The sequence below is a fragment of the Eleutherodactylus coqui genome, chromosome 8, assembly GCF_035609145.1.
Source record: "Eleutherodactylus coqui strain aEleCoq1 chromosome 8, aEleCoq1.hap1, whole genome shotgun sequence".
Lineage (NCBI taxonomy): Eukaryota > Metazoa > Chordata > Amphibia > Anura > Eleutherodactylidae > Eleutherodactylus > Eleutherodactylus coqui.
In genome coordinates, this window is record NC_089844.1 from 112,692,368 (window position 1) to 112,710,110 (window position 17,743).

General features: G+C 41.5%; 1 protein-coding gene across 2 annotated transcripts in view; it reads left to right on the forward strand.

The window, feature by feature from the left end:
• The window catches only part of LOC136576705 (multidrug resistance-associated protein 1-like), a 126,218-nt gene that overhangs the window by 43,143 nt on the left and 65,332 nt on the right, over positions 1 to 17,743 (forward strand). For both annotated transcript variants that reach the window (XM_066576237.1, XM_066576238.1), the window contains 8 exons: positions 838 to 1,015; positions 2,914 to 3,075; positions 7,794 to 7,886; positions 9,639 to 9,842; positions 12,134 to 12,280; positions 12,357 to 12,444; positions 14,727 to 14,793; positions 16,233 to 16,359. In XM_066576237.1, the coding sequence (XP_066432334.1) occupies positions 838 to 1,015; positions 2,914 to 3,075; positions 7,794 to 7,886; positions 9,639 to 9,842; positions 12,134 to 12,280; positions 12,357 to 12,444; positions 14,727 to 14,793; positions 16,233 to 16,359 (1,066 nt within the window). The remainder of the gene's footprint in view (positions 1 to 837; positions 1,016 to 2,913; positions 3,076 to 7,793; positions 7,887 to 9,638; positions 9,843 to 12,133; positions 12,281 to 12,356; positions 12,445 to 14,726; positions 14,794 to 16,232; positions 16,360 to 17,743) is intronic.

The following is a 17,743-nucleotide window of genomic DNA, read 5'->3' on the forward strand; positions in this document are numbered from 1 at the left end:
ATACATTTGCAAGCATCTCGCAGTCTCATGCAAACATTAACCTCTCACTTGCTGCAGCTGTACAATACACATAACAGGAGACTAGCCAATTTTGCACAGTGCATCTTACAAAAGACATGACATGTGTGACACTTATGGAGGGGCCAGCAACATAGACCTTTGGCCACTACACCTCCAACGCACATGTGAATGTGGCCTAATGTGCATTATAAAACAGGCATACGTTCAGGGACCTGATTCTAATGCACATGGTACTCCTTTTCAAAATTAGCTAAGCAACAGCTTTGTCCCTAATACTTTAAAATGAATATGCTGTATCCAATATATGCTGAATCCATTGTTTGCAGAAGGTATATATTAGAAATAATAGAGTAGTCATACCTAAAAATAAATCTTATTTGTATAGCGCCAACTTATTCCGCTGCGCTTTCAAGTAATTTATTTATTACCCCCCAGTAAGCTGGGTGCTCATTTTACCAACCTCGGAAGGATGGACGGCTGAGTCAACCTTGAGCCGGCTACCTGAACTACACGGGGATTGAGCTCACAACCTTTGTATGATTTCTGTATGGTTTTTAATTTGCAGTAATCTTTATTTGGTTTTTAAAGCATACAAACATAAAACGTTGGCAAAATGTGAACAAATGAGACATCAGGATTAATAGCTCAGCGATACTAAATTCCAATATCGCCTTTCTAGAAGGCGTCATGTAGAGCAGCAAGGATTATGCATGTGTAATGTGGCCCTGGTTCTCTTTGTTAATAACAGTCATAATAATTATAAAGTGGCGTTACATTAGGCATGATTCATTGGATTTTGGTTTGGTTTTTCACCAGACTTCTCTTGAACTATTTGAAGGATTCTTCGGCACCAACTTGGCAAAGCTTTTTGATAGCTGTTCTCCTGCTCATTTGTCCTTGTTTTCAGTCCCTCTTCCTTCACCAACATGATTACCTGTGCTATCTTATTGGAATGAGAATCCGATCAGCCATAGTGGGCAGTGTCTATACAAAGGTATGTTATTTTATAATCCAGATGATAAATGTTAGTTTCCTGTTAGTTATTTTTTGTTAAACTTATTTCAGATGCAGAAGCTGACAAGAATAATTAGCAGGATTCATTGTATAAAAGGGGTTAATTTATGCATAAAATTGATAACCTATAGATTTGATATGCCTTAAGCACGGAAATAGCACAGTTTATTGTTTCATATCTCCCATAGGCTTCTTTTACACGAGCGCATAAACGGCAACAGCGTTTTTACGTTTTCATGCCCACCCGGTACAAGCACCTGAAAGGTTGTTTTTCCGTGATCATGGCCAGCTTTTTCTCGTCCATTCACACGCCCATGAGCATCGTTTTTAGCGAAAAAATACTCCGCACCTCGGAAATCCCTTGCTCTGCCAAAATCCTCGGGATACCTTCCAATGCCTATATACGTAGAGGCACCTGTAAGCTTTTCGCAGCGTTGGACGCTGCAAGAATGCCTCCCTCTCCTTCTCTTTCCCTGCTCCCATAGGAGTCTATAGGACCAGCCAGTGTATACTGACCAAATGATAGTTCCAGAACTGTCTTTTGGCTGAGCGTATATACGCTGACCGCGTATATGTTCTATACGGTGTATTTACACGCCGTATATTCGTCCATGTGAACGAATGCATTGAAAATCAATGCCTCTCATGGGCGCGTATATACGCCTGGGCGTAAAAACGCGCCGTTTACGCGCTCGTGTGAAAGAAGCCATAGACTGTAATAAACCTGCAACCAACTGTTATCTGCGAATTACAGACCAGCCCCCCCTTTCTCAAGATAGATATAGACTTTAAAGGAGAATATCGATCGTAGACATTTATGGCATATCCTGTTGATATGTCTATGATAGCTCAAAGTTTTGTGAGTTTCACTTCTGTGACTTGTACCTATCTCCAAAACAGGGGCCCGAGCAGTTTTTGTGACCCCAATAGAAGTGAACATGGCCATCTCTCCAGTTATTCTCAGCCATCTCAAAATGAGACATGGTTGGAGGACCCCATTCTGGAGATAGGTGCAGATTCTAGAAATAGGACCCACGTCTATCAAGCATTTATTGTATATCCACAGGACATCGACATGCCATAAATGTTATTTGGGGGCAATACCTTTAAAGGGTCTGTCCAGCTTTGAACTGCTAATGACGTTTTCTTGGGATTCTAAGTAATCAGTTGCTCTTTGAGCCACTGTCGGAGCATATGGAACTGGAAGCAGGTAGCCCTCTATACTTGGCAGCAGTCTGTGTTGGTATTTAACGTGCGCTTTCCAAATAATTCAGTGGGAACACTTCCTGCAGTACCAACCTAGATTGCTGCAAAGTGTGCAGAACCGTCTTCAACTAGCTCCATGCACTCTTACAGCACCCTGGCAAACAGTGGATAGGCACGGGTCCTGGGCAGTGGACTCCAGCTGATCAACTATTGATGACCTGTCCTGAAGATAGATTATCTGTAGTTCAAAACTGGATAATCCCTTTAAGGATATGTTTTAGATTGGTATTGCATTTTCAATAAATGGGGACAATACTCCCAGCAATTAATTGTGCTTGCACTTTGCAGTATAACATCATAGTACAATGTACATCGATAGGGGTCTAAATGCATATGATGAGAACATAAATACTTACATAGTGCTTTTCTTTTGTCCACAAGCTGGGCAACTGGGTGGGAAGCGGACGGACCCAATTACAGTCAATGGGGTCTGCCCGGCACTATTTGGTTCTGCCAGAGACAGAGCTGTTCAGCCTCGAGGATTCCCCTTTCCTGATTACAGAATGGTGCAGGAAAATGGAATTCCCAATGAAGATGTGAAACCACCTTAATTTCTTTCTTCATTTCCCTTTTTCATTAATTAAATTTTTTTTTATTGTTCTAACATAAAAGACATTAGTAATTTCCAATGGTGGACGAAAGAATTCCTCAACTGGTGAAATTGTGAATCTGATCTCTACAGATGTCCAAAAGCTGATGGACTTGGCCACTTGCTTGAACTATATCTGGTCGGCACCTCTCACTATAATCTTTGCTATGTATTTCCTGTGGCAGGTCAGTGAATTCTAGTATGTTTACCAACAAATGGAAACATATATTTATTTTGTTATCTATGTTCTCCTGAAAGATGTTTTCAATTATACCTCTGCTGTAATCTTGTTTTTACTAAAGAGTGAGGAGTCTTAGGGCTAATGTCCACGGGCGTATATGTGTAAAAGGCTGCGGGTCAGCTGCTGCGTTTTACACTTACATAGCTCATATGCTCTGCCGGCAGAGACCGTGTATGGGCTGAGTATGCACTGTGCATGCCCAGGAATCTGACGCCACGGGCATGTGCAGTGTGATGTTATTTTCTTTCAAATTCCCTGCTCTGTTCAGAAAGGGGATATGTATTGAAACGCCGCCCCTTCGCAATGCCTGCGTATGAGCAGCATATCCTATGCAAAGAAACAGAGCGTGATGCAATTTATTTCTGTTGCATATGGATACGCTGTGTCCACACGCTGTTGTGCATGGAAGAATGAAAGTCCATTGACTTTCATTGCCTCCATGCACCCCGTATCACATGTGCGTGCAACGCCTGCATAATACGTGGTGAAAGACACCAGTGGACATTAGCCCTTAGAAGTAGTCTTTTCAGTAGATGCTGAATGTCACCACTCTTCGCAATGTATTTTTTTCTATGAAGATGATTTACAAAATGCAGTATACTTGTACTTATTTACAGGGTGATTCCCATCTTATAAAGTGATGGCATATGGCTAGGACCCACACCTATCTTGAGTTATGGCCCCCTCTGCCCCTGGTTAGGTTGTGTGCAGTGGTCTGAAATCACAGAAACAACCAGGCATGCTGTGCTACTCTTTTTATGTAACTCTCATACAAGTCAAAGGGAGTTACAGAAACAATATAGCACAAGTTGCACTGTTCTGTTTCCACAGCTCCCAAGTTATGAAAATAGAAAGGCGTGCTATGCTACTTTGTATTCGGAATTCCCATTCACTTCTATGGGAGTTATGTATCCAGTCTAGCCTAGCTACGCTTAGCTTTTTCCATCCACCTGACGACTTAGTACACAGTGGTGTTCCCACTTAAGTATCCCTCACTTCTGCAGTGCAGTTGCTGGTGATGGCAGTAGTAGTGTGCATTTATTCCAGTATTTCTTGTTCAAGTTTTGTACCTTGTTTTAGTGTCGTTTTTTTCTGTCTGTGTGGTCTTAATTCCTAGCCTTGGGTTTTCTCTACTCCTTGTTTGTATCTGCCTAGTCTTGGTTCATTATTCAGCTTGCTTGATTGGCTACTTATGTGGGTCCTTATGCCCTCCTATTCTCGGTGGCAGTATTTTAGGCAGGGATAGCTGAGGGTTATTTAGGGACAGTGATATCTGGCATTAGGCTCAATGTGAGGGAAAGACTAAGAAAAGCTGCAGGGAGAGCTAGCATTAAACATATGTTTTCTCTGGTTATTTCTGTTCCAGTCTTCACTACTAGTTTCATCATCATTATCTTTATCCTCACCATCTGGTTAGCATCACCTTTTGCTCCTGTCATCTTATGTCGAGTCCCTAGTTTGATATTTGTGTTTTCTATTGTGATAATATGCTTGATATCTATTACACTTGTGATGGTTCTCTTGTTAAATTCTGGAGGTATCTGAGTATTGGGATTAAATAGGTGGCAGTGTGGAGGTATTATTCCATCCCTTTTATTTGCATATTACCCAGAGGAGCATAAAAGGCCTTTTGAGTCTCCTCACTCACCGTCTAAGTGCTCTCCCTAAGGAGAAAAGGGAGTATTGGGAGACATGCTTAGTACCCAGGAAAGTCGACTGCTAATGCTGAAGTCAGGTTCTGATATTGTGTCCAGCCCATGTCATTGCACTAACTACTATACTAGGTCAGGTGAATGGAATTGCTATATGCACTGTGATAGGAGGAATAAGGTAAGAGAAGCTTGTGTTGGGGAAGTAGATTTCAGAGGACAGCATTTTGTTACAGTGCACTATGAAGCATGACACTATTACAGCGAAAACATGTCTGGAATGCAGGTCGTAGGTTGTTCTTAATATTGGTTTGTTAATGTTTTTACATTGGCTGCTGATGTGACCGAATACAAGGGAATTGGACCATAGTTCATAAGTATAATCAGAAAGGAAAAGCTGTAAGATCGGTAGTGGCTGTAACTTGTTATCTGTTACCCAACAGCAAGATCTTAGTGAATGATTACTTGAAGACAATGAATGTGGGCTACATACACCAGTATATGTCTGAATGTTTGTGCCTACTTTTTACTTTGGTAAAGAAAGCATCTTGGACAGGGAGTGCAATTTTGGATCGAAACCCCTACTTGATCTTAACCAATATTTTTCCATAAATTATTGGTCAATTACTTTGTTGTCCCACAATAAAGCTATGAAACGTCTCCGTTAGATCAAAAAATAAGAAGCATTCTAGCAACGGGATATGCACGGGCAGCACACAACCATATGCAATGTACTATCTTGGTGTATATACACGCAAGATAGAATATACTGCAATTTTTCTTGCACGTTTTTTTTTGCCCAAGTCATGTGAGAGGCAACATGGCTACCTTTGACAGAATGGTACATCATATTCTGCGCGCAAGACCCACACACGGAATACACTGCACCGATACGCTCGTGGGAGCACGACCTAAGACTCCTTTAACCCTTTCCAATCCACTGTCTGACGTCTAAAGACATTTTGATTGAAGGCTGTACAGCTCCGATGTCAGAAGACGTCCGGCAGGGTATTCTTACTGTATATTACTGGCCGCTCTGTTGTTGGGGGCCTCTCCGGCATGTCACATTCCGCAGTACTGGCTCTAGCCAGCAGATGGTGCCATTGTAAAATGGCAGAAAGAGAAAGCCCCCTAGGAAACCTTGAATCCAAAATTAGATTGCAAAGGGTTAACATGGACTGATAAATCGTTCACATGAGCAAACAATGACCGTGTTCGCTTGTGCAACCTGTTTATACAGGTAGATAAATAATTTGCGATTTCATTCAGAATTGCGTTTGCCTATCATTTGCCTATCATTTACAATCATTGTATCAGTGAATACGTATGACTAAATGATCATTGTTTACATGAAACGACGTGCAAACAAGCAAATGATTATTTTTATGCCTGCATAAAATGAACAAAGATCGAAAAGAAAGAACAAAATGTCATTCATTTGTTGTCCCTGTTTACACTGAATGATTATCGTTTAAATGCGCATGATGCAATGATTTTTTGAACGAATCGTTCCGTGTAAAAGGACCATAATATTTAGATACGGGCATTTTTAAAGAGGACTCCAATTGAAAAATTATGCTTTGAACAAGTTAATAGGGATATTTAATATATAAATGTGGGATAAGTGCAGGTGGAGTTTACAGCATTTTTACTTCACATTGGTTCTGTCACTGCATTATTCTCTTTGTTTGCTTGATTTGATTAATTTTGCACTACTCTCTATAAATGTACTAGGGGTGTTCATTAAAGATTTCCCCTGACCCACTTCCTGTGGAATGAGACCAACAAAACATGGCTCAGTTATTAGTCCTTCTCTACATAGGTGCCACCTAGGGGACACACAGGTTGCTCCAAAAGCTACATTGTGACTTTGGAGATCAGAGTTTCATCATCTTGCCCTTCAAAAATGACTTTATTGTTGGACAGAGATGGAAGTCCAATGGTGCAAGGTCGAGTGAATAAGGGGGATGCTTTAGAATTTCATACCCGCGGCAGCGTGCTTCCTTCTTGGCAACATGTGAGTTGTGAACTGGGACATTGTATTGCAGAAGTCGGACACCTTTGGTGAGCATGCCACATCTCTTGGTTTTGATGGCCTCACTCAATTTCCGTAGCAGTGAAGCATAGTATGCCCCAGTAATCGTGGTATCCTTTGCTAGGAAATTCATCAAGACTGCTCCGTGCTGGTCCTAAAAGACTGAGCATGACCTTGTCTGCTGAGGGTTGGGCACATGCCTTCTTTGAAGGCGTTGAGTCCGGATGCTTCCATTTCATTGACTGCACTTTAGTCTCCGGATTATAGTGATGGACCCAGCTTTCATCCTGTGTGATCAGTCTGTTGCAAAAGTCCTCCTGGTTTCCATGGCACATTGTCAAAAGAGCCTGGGCGTATTCAACCCATTCCTGCTTCTGGAAAGCTGTGAGCAGACGGGGAACCCAGCAAGTGGATAACTTATTCATGTGAAGATGGTCTTGGATGATTTTTTGACGGACCCCACACTAACTTTGACATTTTGGGGTAGGTTGCGAATGGTTACGCAGCGATTTTCCAAAATGGCAGCCTCCACTTGCTGGATGGTGTGTTTATCGATAGCAAAGTGCGATCACCCGGGAATTGGAGCCCTTTCCTTGGAAGTCCAACCACATTTGAATTGATGCCAGTTCTTGACTACATCATATGATGAGAAATCCTCTTCTTAAACCTCTTTCATCTCATCGAACGTCTTACTTGATTTGTGGTCTTTCAAGTAAAGAAACTTGATGACTGCTCTGTATTCCACTGGGTCCATTATCAGACCTCACACCACCTAAACACCTGTAAAAGAAAGACGGTTATCAGGTCAGAGTTGCAAATTGGCAGGTAACCTATAGAGACTTATATCATTACACATGTGCATTTTCAGCATTCTGTGATAAATAGTAGTGGGTCAGGGGAAATCCTTAGTAAATGCCCTTCATAGGTAATTATTTTTGTGATATTTTTACTTACTGATTATTGATATTCTCTTTTTAGACTCTTGGTGTCGCCATAGTTGCAGGAGTTGGAGTATTTCTATTAAATCTTCCTTTTATGACTATATTTGCAGTACTGATCAAAAAACTACAGGTGAGCTTGAGATATTTTCCTTTTATTTGTTGACTTTACTTGTAATATCCACTCAAAAGTTATGGCCACATGTGAGAGTGAAAATAGTAGCACCACATAAGGTAAATACATCCCAAATTTGTAGTTGTAATCCACATAATATAGGCTCAACCTCTGAGGCTATGTTATAGGCATAGCAATAATGGTAGCTGTAAGTAAACCCATAGGCAATGCTGCTGTTTTGGGTGATCTCTCTGCAGGTTGCCAGCTTCCAGGAAACACAATGATTTACCCATAAAGTACAGAATCAGATAAGGTTAAAAAATATTTATTAAACAAGTGGAGCAACGCATTTCGGGAATTAGAGTCCCCTTTCTCAAGTTCACATGACATAATGCAGACATTTCTTATATGCCTCAAATATGGCACCCATAAGTCAGTATAGATGCCCCCTAAATGGGTTTTTATGGGCAAATACTATTGATAATTCTATCCTTATAACATAGGATAGGTCATCAATAGTTGATCGGTTGGGGTTCGTCGCTCAGGATCCCTGCTGATCAGTTGTTAGGGCAATTACCTATTACTATTAGTTAGTATAGGTGATTGTACAGTATAGGGTTCATTTTGAATAATTTTTTACGATTATGTTCACATCAAGCTGATTTTGGTAACGGTCCACACCATAATCTGCATCAAAATCCACACCATTTATGCCAATTTTGATGTGTTGTTTTACGTAGATCAACAGCTGGTTTCAATCTTTCAAATGTAGGGGTGAAGTCTGTTGTGAGTCCATGTCAAAATCTGCACTAGTGGTGTAATAAGGAATTGCACACAGATTTTGGTGCAGATTTTCCTCGGAGGAAAATCTGTACAAATACCACTATGAATGAAGTACCCTTACATTAATTTATGACGTCAATTAACTTAATCATCAATATAATGTATATAAAGTAAAAACTGTAAATTAAATATAAGTTCAAAACAATATGTATCGGAATTTTAAAAATGTATTTATATTACCAAGTCTCCTAAAATGCTCAGAAACATAACATTTTTCAAATGTGCTACCAAAATAAAATAAACAAGTGGAAATATATATCTGATTAAATTAGTACAGCATGTATTTACATATTTTTCACATGGCATCTGAAAAAAACAATTTTCAAAAACTAAATGTTGGCATTTTTAATAAATTGGGGTCATAGGGGTCTATTTACACTACCTAAATAAAGTACAACATGTGATGAAAAAGCAATGCCAGAATTACTTGGATCTGCAAAACCTTTACATAGTTCTAGATTCAAAAACACATAATACAACGTTATCTTCATCTGGTTAGTAGATGGTATTTACCCCGGTTTGGCTTCAAGATCTTTCAGGCGCTCGGACTGACCGTGAGTCAAACGGTCTGAATAGCAACAACAAAATAGCTGATTGTGCCCCTTCTGACAGCTCCACAATTACGCAGGGGTCGGGGGCGGAAGCAGCGAAGATCTATGGTCCGATCCCTGTGCCGTGGCTGGTGCTTGTAACTGCTAGCACGGCGATGGACCCCAGCCGTTCAACTATTGACGACCTAACTTCAGGATCGGTCATCAATAGTATTTTCCAAAGATACCCCTTTAAATAATACAACCTGGTACCTTTGCATTATGTATGGTACACGTCTATAAAATTAAATCAAGATAGGTAATTGCTGATTTACTTCATATTCACATTTCCATAGTCTGTTTATGATGGCTCAATCATTTTTATTTATTTCCACAGGAGCAACAAATGAAGCAGAAGGATAGCCGTATAAAGCTTATTTCTGAGATTCTACAAGGTATAAAGGTCTTGAAGCTATATGCTTGGGAGAATGCTTTCATGAAGAAAGTTGAAAACTATCGACTGATGGAGTTGAAAGCAGTGAAAAAAATTGCACTGTTGTTTTCTGGAGCGCTGGCTGTGTTTGTGGCTTCACCTTTTTGGGTAAGCATCATAAGGGTACCTACAGTTCATGAACCTATTCATATTTTTTTAATTAAGTTGCAGCTTATGCTTTTGTTATAAAAGAATAATTCATTGAAATAATCATATATTTAACATTCAGTAAATCTGTATTATTGGACATGCTTGCTGTTTCAACGGTCAACTATAAGATACATCTACAAGCCGCCACCAGGGTTTGCAATTTGAGCAGTGCTGCGAGGATCTGTTGTTTTTGCAGAATTTTCTTACTCTGAATCACTAGTGTTCCCTGCACCTTGACTTGAACCTGCCCAAAGTCAACTTTCGAAAAAATAAGTGGTAACTTTTACCATAACAGCTATGATCAGCTAGGACCTCTGTGCTGCAATGCCATATTGCTTACAATAGTGATCATAGGCAATGGAAAGCCAGGATGCTAGGATCTGGCATCCTGTTGCCATGGCAACCCATTAGCCCTCCGTGATTACGTTGCAGGAGTCCAATGACGTCATGCCCCCTGTGGACCCTTTACATGCTGCTGTTGCAGTGGCAGGCCAGCTGTCAGTAACAGCTGGCTCCTTCTGCGGTATGGCGCAGACTCGGCTTCTAATACTGTGACATCTACATGATGTAAGTGTACATCCTGTTGCGTTAAATACTCCGCAGCCAGAACGTAAACGTACATCCTGTGGCGTTAAGCGGTTAATAAATATGGCTCATATTAGAATGCCGGAAAGTCGAAAAATGAAATTTATGCTTATTATGAATAGGTTTAGAATTATGCTAAAATTATAATAACACTCTTTATTTAGACCTTATGCAGATGGCCAGGTCGGATTTCGACTTGGAGATTCTCGCATCAGGATGTGACCCATGCCCCTGCAGTGACCTCTCGCTTACCTGTACAGCGTCTTCTCTCTCTGCTCTGCGATGTGCCGGCTGGCGCACAGCCGCACATACTCAAGGCAGAGCCGGTGTGTCAGCGGTGACGTTTCTGTGCGGGCCTCTGCGCACAGAAATTGGACATGCTGCGATTTTGTTACCTCGCAGATTTTCCACGATCAATATCCCGGCTGTCTGCAAAGGATTCCATGCACACATTCAATCCTATGGCAGCGTGCAACAGCGGAAATTCCACCCATGGGCATTGGGCCACATTCTGCAGCACTTTACATACCAAAGGTACATGTACAAACAAAATCATACATTACATACCAATAAACCAATAAACCATTTGAAGAAAAGGAATGGAGGCAATATACGGAGGAAATGGAGGTGATAAAAAAGGTGAAAGAGCCTGTTATGTACAATGGTCCAGCCATCTTTTTCTAAATAGTAGTATACATGATGCTAAATGAGCCGGTCACCACCTAGTATCTGTTTATTTATATTTGATTAGCATTCATTTAACAGCAACTTTCCATAACTGGAACTCTGCTTAAAGTATATTGGGTATGGAGGTTACTGATGGAGAGAAGGGGTCGGATTTTGAGGCAGAATGTAAGAGAGGAGTACATTGAGAAGAGTTATGGTACTTTTACACAGAGTGAGAAATTATTGGAACGAGCGAACGGTGCAGAATTTGGTGCGGATTTTCTGCTGTGGAAAATCTGCACTAATTCCACTACATGTGAACACACCCTTAAGGCCAAGGTCAGATGAACTTGGTTTACATGCTGCTAAACCACACTCCTGATATGCAGGAAAAGATCACGTGACCAGGTGGCTTCTTCTGTGGTGCGGGCTGCGTGCTTCCACTGCTCCTATAGGAGCCTATGTTAGGCATCATGGACAGCGCGCACCACGGAGCTGACAGGCGAGTCGGCACTTTTTTGAAGTGCCGATCCTGCGCTTCTAAAAAGGGTCCGTCTTAGCACTTTCATAGCAACCTATTGGTTGCTATAGCAGCGTGGTTTATACGCTGCTGTAGCAGCGTGTAAACCATGCTCGTCTGATCGAGCCCTAAGGAGGTAGACATTTATGGCATATCCGCAGCACATTTACTTGGCTGTTCCCGTAACCATGAATATCACTTCTCTACTCATTCTTCGTCTGGTTTCAGTGCCCTAGCAGTTTCCTCACCAGGGAGTCAGGGGACTCTCATTCTCCATTTAAGTGTGGGTCCCAAGGGTGTGAATAAGCCATAAATTCCTTCCTTCAAAGGAGTGCCCCTTTAAAGTCTATTTCTGCAGGGTATCGTTTCACTTTTTTAAGCTTGATTGTATTCAGTGAAATCATGAAAATTCCAGTCGCACTGTTGTTGATTGCAGAAGTTTTAACATATATTTTCCACTTTGTGATTGGACGACCAGGTTTCGCTCAGCATGTTTGGAGTGTTCTTGGCGATTGATGAAAAAAATATTCTGGATGCTCAGAAAGCCTTTGTCACCATCATGTTACTTAATATTCTTAGGATCCCACTTCGTATGTTCCCAATGGCCGTCACTTTAATCGTACAGGTACTTATCACATTACCAGATCACATGCTCATGAATTGAGACCTACTCTTTCATTGTTTTGTTTTGTTTTTTTTAGTCAACAGTATCTCTGAGACGCTTAGGAAAATTTTTCTCAGAAGAGGAACTGGAACCTAATAATGTGGATACCTTAGACTCTTCTAGCAGTATGTATCGAGTCAATGGAGTCTTCCTAAGGTTGGGTTCACACAAACGTATTTGTGCATGAAAAATTTGCGCTCACAATACGCAGTAAATAGAACCTATTGATTTCAGTGTGCTCGTTCACTTAGGCGTATGTTGCGTGCGCATTTTGATTGCCCCCAAAAAATATGCAGCATGCTCTATTTCCTTGTGCATTTGTGTGCGAAAATAGCACATATTGAACTAATTGACTCAATTTCCCATTGTACTCATAAGAAAATGCTTGTGTGTTTTTTGCACGTACAAATTCACATGAGTTGGGTGTGCAAAAAGTACAGTAAAACGCGCAATGCCCATGGCGTGAAAACGCAACGCCCATTGCGCAAGTACGCAGTGCAAATGCACAGATGTGAATGTGGCCTAACCTACAACATCCTTAACTTGTCTACTGTGGGTTTATTTTAATGTAATACTACAGTATGAAAAAATGTCAGGTTATCAGCGGATGTATATTTATTAGAGATGAGCGAACGTACTCGTCCGAGCTTGATATTCGTGCGAATATTAGGGTGTTCGGGATGCTCGTTACTCTTAACGAGCACCACGCGGTGTTCGGGTTACTTTCACTTTCCTCTGTGAGACGTTAGCGCGCTTTTCTGGCCAATTGAAAGACAGGGAAGGCATTACAACTTCCCCCTGCAACGTTTAAGCCCTATACCACCCCCCTGCTGTGAGTGGCTGGGGAGATAAGGTGTCACCCGAGTATTGAAATCTGCCCTTCCCGCGGCTCGCTACGGATGTATTCTGACATTAGTTCAGGGAAAGTGGTATCGTGTTGGAGCTACTATAGGGAGAGTGTTAGGTGTATTGTAGGCTTCAAGAACCCCAACGGTCCTTCTAAAGGCCATAAATCGTCTCCATATGCGCTCAGTGGGGCCGGCGGCAGCAGCGCCGACCCCATTGAGAACATATAGAAGACAAATCCTTCTTTTCTGCCACAGCTGTAACAGCTGTAGCAGAGAAGAACGATGTTTGCCCATTGAATTCAATGGAACCAGCAATACAGCAGGTTCCACTGAATGCAATGGGCTGCCGGCGATCGCAGGATGAATGGTCGGGAAGGGGTTAAATATATAACCCCTTCCCTGCAATTCATCCAGAAATGTGATACACTAAAAATATATACCGGCGTATAAGGCGACGGGGCGTATAAGACGACCCCCCAACTGTCACCTTATACGCCGGCAATACAGTGGAGCAAAGAATAAAAAGCATTACTCACTTCTTCAGACGATCTGCGCCGCTCCTGTAGACTGTCACTCCTTCCTGGTGTTCTGCGGTGCTCCTGCAGGCTGTCGCTCCCTCCTGGTTCCCGGCAGAGCATTGCTTTCTCTATGAAAGGCTTTAAATCCACGCCTCCAGAAACACACGTGCCTTCAGCCAATCACAGCCAATGACAGTGATGTCATTGAATTGCTGTGATTGGCTGTGTTTCTGGAGGCGGGGATTTCAAGCCTTTCATAGAGAAAGCTTTAGTCCGTGGACCAGGAAGGAGTGACAGTCTGCAGCAGCGGCGCAGATCGTCTGAAGAAGTAAGTAATGCTTTTTATTCTTTGCTCCACTGTATTGCCGGCGTATAAGGTGACAGTTGGGGGGTCGTCTTATACGCCCCGTCGCCTTATACGCCGGTATATATTTTTAGTGTATCACATTTCTGGATGAATTGCAGGGAAGGGGTTATATATTTAACCCCCTCCCGACCATTCATCCTGCGATCGCCGGCAGCCCATTGCATTCAGTGGAACCTGCTGTATTGCTGGTTCCATTGAATTCAATGGGCTAACATCGTTCTTCTCTGCTACAGCTGTTACAGCTGTGCCAGAGGAGAACGATCTTTACGCTGACAGTGCGGGGGGGGGGGGGGGGCCCACTCTTGCCGCTATTGTGGCTTAATAGTGGGACCTGTGAACTTGAGATGCAGCCCAACATGTAGCCCCTCGCCTGCCCTATCCGTTGCTGTGTCGTTCCCATCACTTTCTTGAATTGCCCAGATTTTCACACATGAAAACCTTAGCGAGCATCGGCGAAATACAAAAATGCTCTGGTCGCCCATTGACTTCAATGGGGTTCGTTACTCGAAACGAACCCTCGAGCATTGCGAAAATTTTGTGCTGAGTAACGAGCACCCGAGCATTTTGGTGTTCGCTCATCTCTAATATTTATCTTGTAAGGGGTCTTAGTTTGAAGAATGAAAGAATATATGAGTTCAAAAGCAGCTAAAAATCAAATTTCCTTTCTATTTAAGAGAATGACATTGTTGTGTGTGATGGCACATTTACCTGGTGCACCACAGATGAACCATGCCTTCGAAGGTAGGACTGCTGAATGTGTTTGGCTTTGAAATTATGTTATACTGTATTGTACGATTGTTCAGTAGTGTGAAGAAACATATACAGCGGTGTATCAAAATAATGGAAATGCCTAGGATTAATAATACTCATCAATTTTTTTACTATTATTTTGATAAACGCTTCTATAAAACAAAATTTTTTTCTTTAAAGGGGCAGTTTCAGGTAATTTTTTAAAAATGTGTGTTCTTCGTGCCAAAACATAATAAAATAACATATACTCACCTTTCCTAGCTCACCACCTGTCCTGTGTGGCAGTTCTGGGCCTCTCCCCGCCCCCTGTTGTTCTGTGATTACAGGCTGCAGCAGCCTATCTTTGGGATATCACAGGCTGCTGCAGCCAATCACAGACCTCAGTGCTCAAATGCAGAAGTCTATGAGTAGCTGCAGCAGCCTGTTATGTCTCATATACAGACTAACAGCAGTCTGTGGAAACAAACTCAGCACAGAGGACGAAGATGCGGCGCAGGACATGTAAGGATGCAGGTAATGTGAGTATTGGCTATTTTATTATGTTTGGGCGTGGGAAAATCAAATAAAAAAAATAACTTTGACTACTATTATAATGAATCCTCTAATTACAGTCAAGACCAAAGTTTTGCGACTGACACAAATTTTGGTTTTCACAAAGTTTGCTACATCAGTGTTTTTAGATCTTTTAGTCAGATGTTTCATAAATTTATAAAATTTTATTAACAAATACATCAAGTTTAAGCAAAAACTCAATATTTACAGTGTTGACCCTTATTTATCAAGACTTCTGCAATTCGCCCTGGCATGCTGGATACCAACTTTTGTCCCTAAATCCTGGCTGATGGCAACTCATTGTTGCCTAAAGAAGATTTTACACGAGATGACCTGTCAGGCGTAGTTGCGCCGACAGGCTGCCCTACCTGATCACTCCTGTGGATTTACACAGGAATGACCATTGCTCAGTGAATGGAGGCAGGGATCATTCAGGACCTCCCGCCTCCATTCACAATAAGCAGGCAGTCGTTCACAGATGAAGGACTGCCTGTGTACAGGTCAATCAGTCGTTCAGTTTCTAAGCATGAAGAAACTGAATGACGAACAAATTTATAATTCTTCATTCACTTATGCAGGCATTTAGACTGAACGTAATCATTCAGATTCTCGCTGATTTCGGAAATCTGAACAATTTCTTGGCCCGTGTAAAAAGGGTCCTTATCAGTGCTTTCAGTTTTTGTTTGTCCATCTGCTTTTTAAGGATTGATCAGAGGTTCTCAATGGGATTGGGATCTGTTTTCAAAGTTTTGTTCACCAAACCACTTAGTTATCACTTTTGCCTTGTGACATGGTACTCCGCCAAGCTGGAAAAAGCATTGCTCATCACCAAGTTGGGAGTGCATGAAACTTTGTTTACAAGCTGTTCTATATTTCAGCATTAATCTGTCCATTCCTCACGGTTCCTTGGTGGCTGTCGTTGGCCGAGTTGGTTGTGGAAAAACATCCCTTCTTTCTGCATTACTTGGAGAAATGGCGAAAGTAGAGGGCAAAGTTTCTTTAAAGGTATTAAGATTTTTCTTTCGGTACTAGAACTAAATAAGAAAACATTGTACATGTTGGATCTGTTGACTGTGACTCACAAGAATAACTTATTTCAATGTGAATTCTTTTTACCATTAATATTATTTTCTCTTAATCCCATAAAACCTTTTTATATTATTGATTTTTATATTTGCATTGAATATACTAGCGTATAAACAGTTTGTTGGTAGTGAATTAACTATGCTGCAATACTATATTTTGTGCTGTCTGTCCATACAAGATATTAGTAGCAGGAACGTAGCACCATACTGTGACTAGATTATATCACCATACTGTGATTGGATAATACCGCTACACCATGAATTACTTATATTAAGGCCCATTTACAAGAGCAGATAATCGCTCAAAGGACAGTTTGAGCAACAGCTTAGAGCAATTATTTTGCATAAAAAATAATTGGTATTCAAGTTGCTACTCAGCTACTTAAATACCAATTATGTATGCAAATGAAGCCTTTGCTGAACACAGGTTAATAGCCCTAGGCTCTTAGCTGCTCTCAGATCCATTGTTCTCCATGGGGGAAACAATGCTATCAGCTTCCCCCCCCCCTTCCTGTGGAGAACGACTGATAAAACTGATTGCTAAAATCAAGCTCACTTGATTTTAAGGATCAGCAAAAAGAGCCTGAAATGCGGGTGCCCCGCGCCCATTTACACACACCGATTATCGCTAAAACGATCGCCGATGAGCGAAGTTTCAGCGATTAATCGTCCAGTGTAAATGGGCCTTTACCGTACTGTGACTGGATAATATCACCATACCATTGCTGAATAAAAAACAACAATTCTGAAATTATAAGCATACTGTAAGGAACATACTGAAATATAACATTCCTTCCATGTCAATAATATAGTATGAGTCCCATGTGACTCTCCTATATACTAGAACCTCTTTATGTTCCCCATCCTATTTACTATGATCCCCTGTATTCCCCCACTCCTATGCACCATGAACCTCTATATCCCCTCCTATTGGCTATATCACCTCTTTACATACTATTACCACCTATACCCACATTCCTGTATCTTATGACCCTACGTGTGGTCATGCTCCTATATACTATGACCACTCAATGTCCCACTTCTATATACTATGGTATGTGTCGCCCTTCCTATGTACTGTGACACCTCTGTATACTCCCCATAACCCACTCCTATATACTACAGTATGACCCCATGTATCCCCATATATATACTATAGCCCCATACTTCTACATACTATGGGTCATAGTATATAGAAGTGGGGAGCACAGCAGGTCATAGTTCATAGGATTGGACGCAAAGGAGGTTAGAGTGATCGCTAAGTGAATGGAGGTGGAACACACCAGATCAGATTAGCATTCATC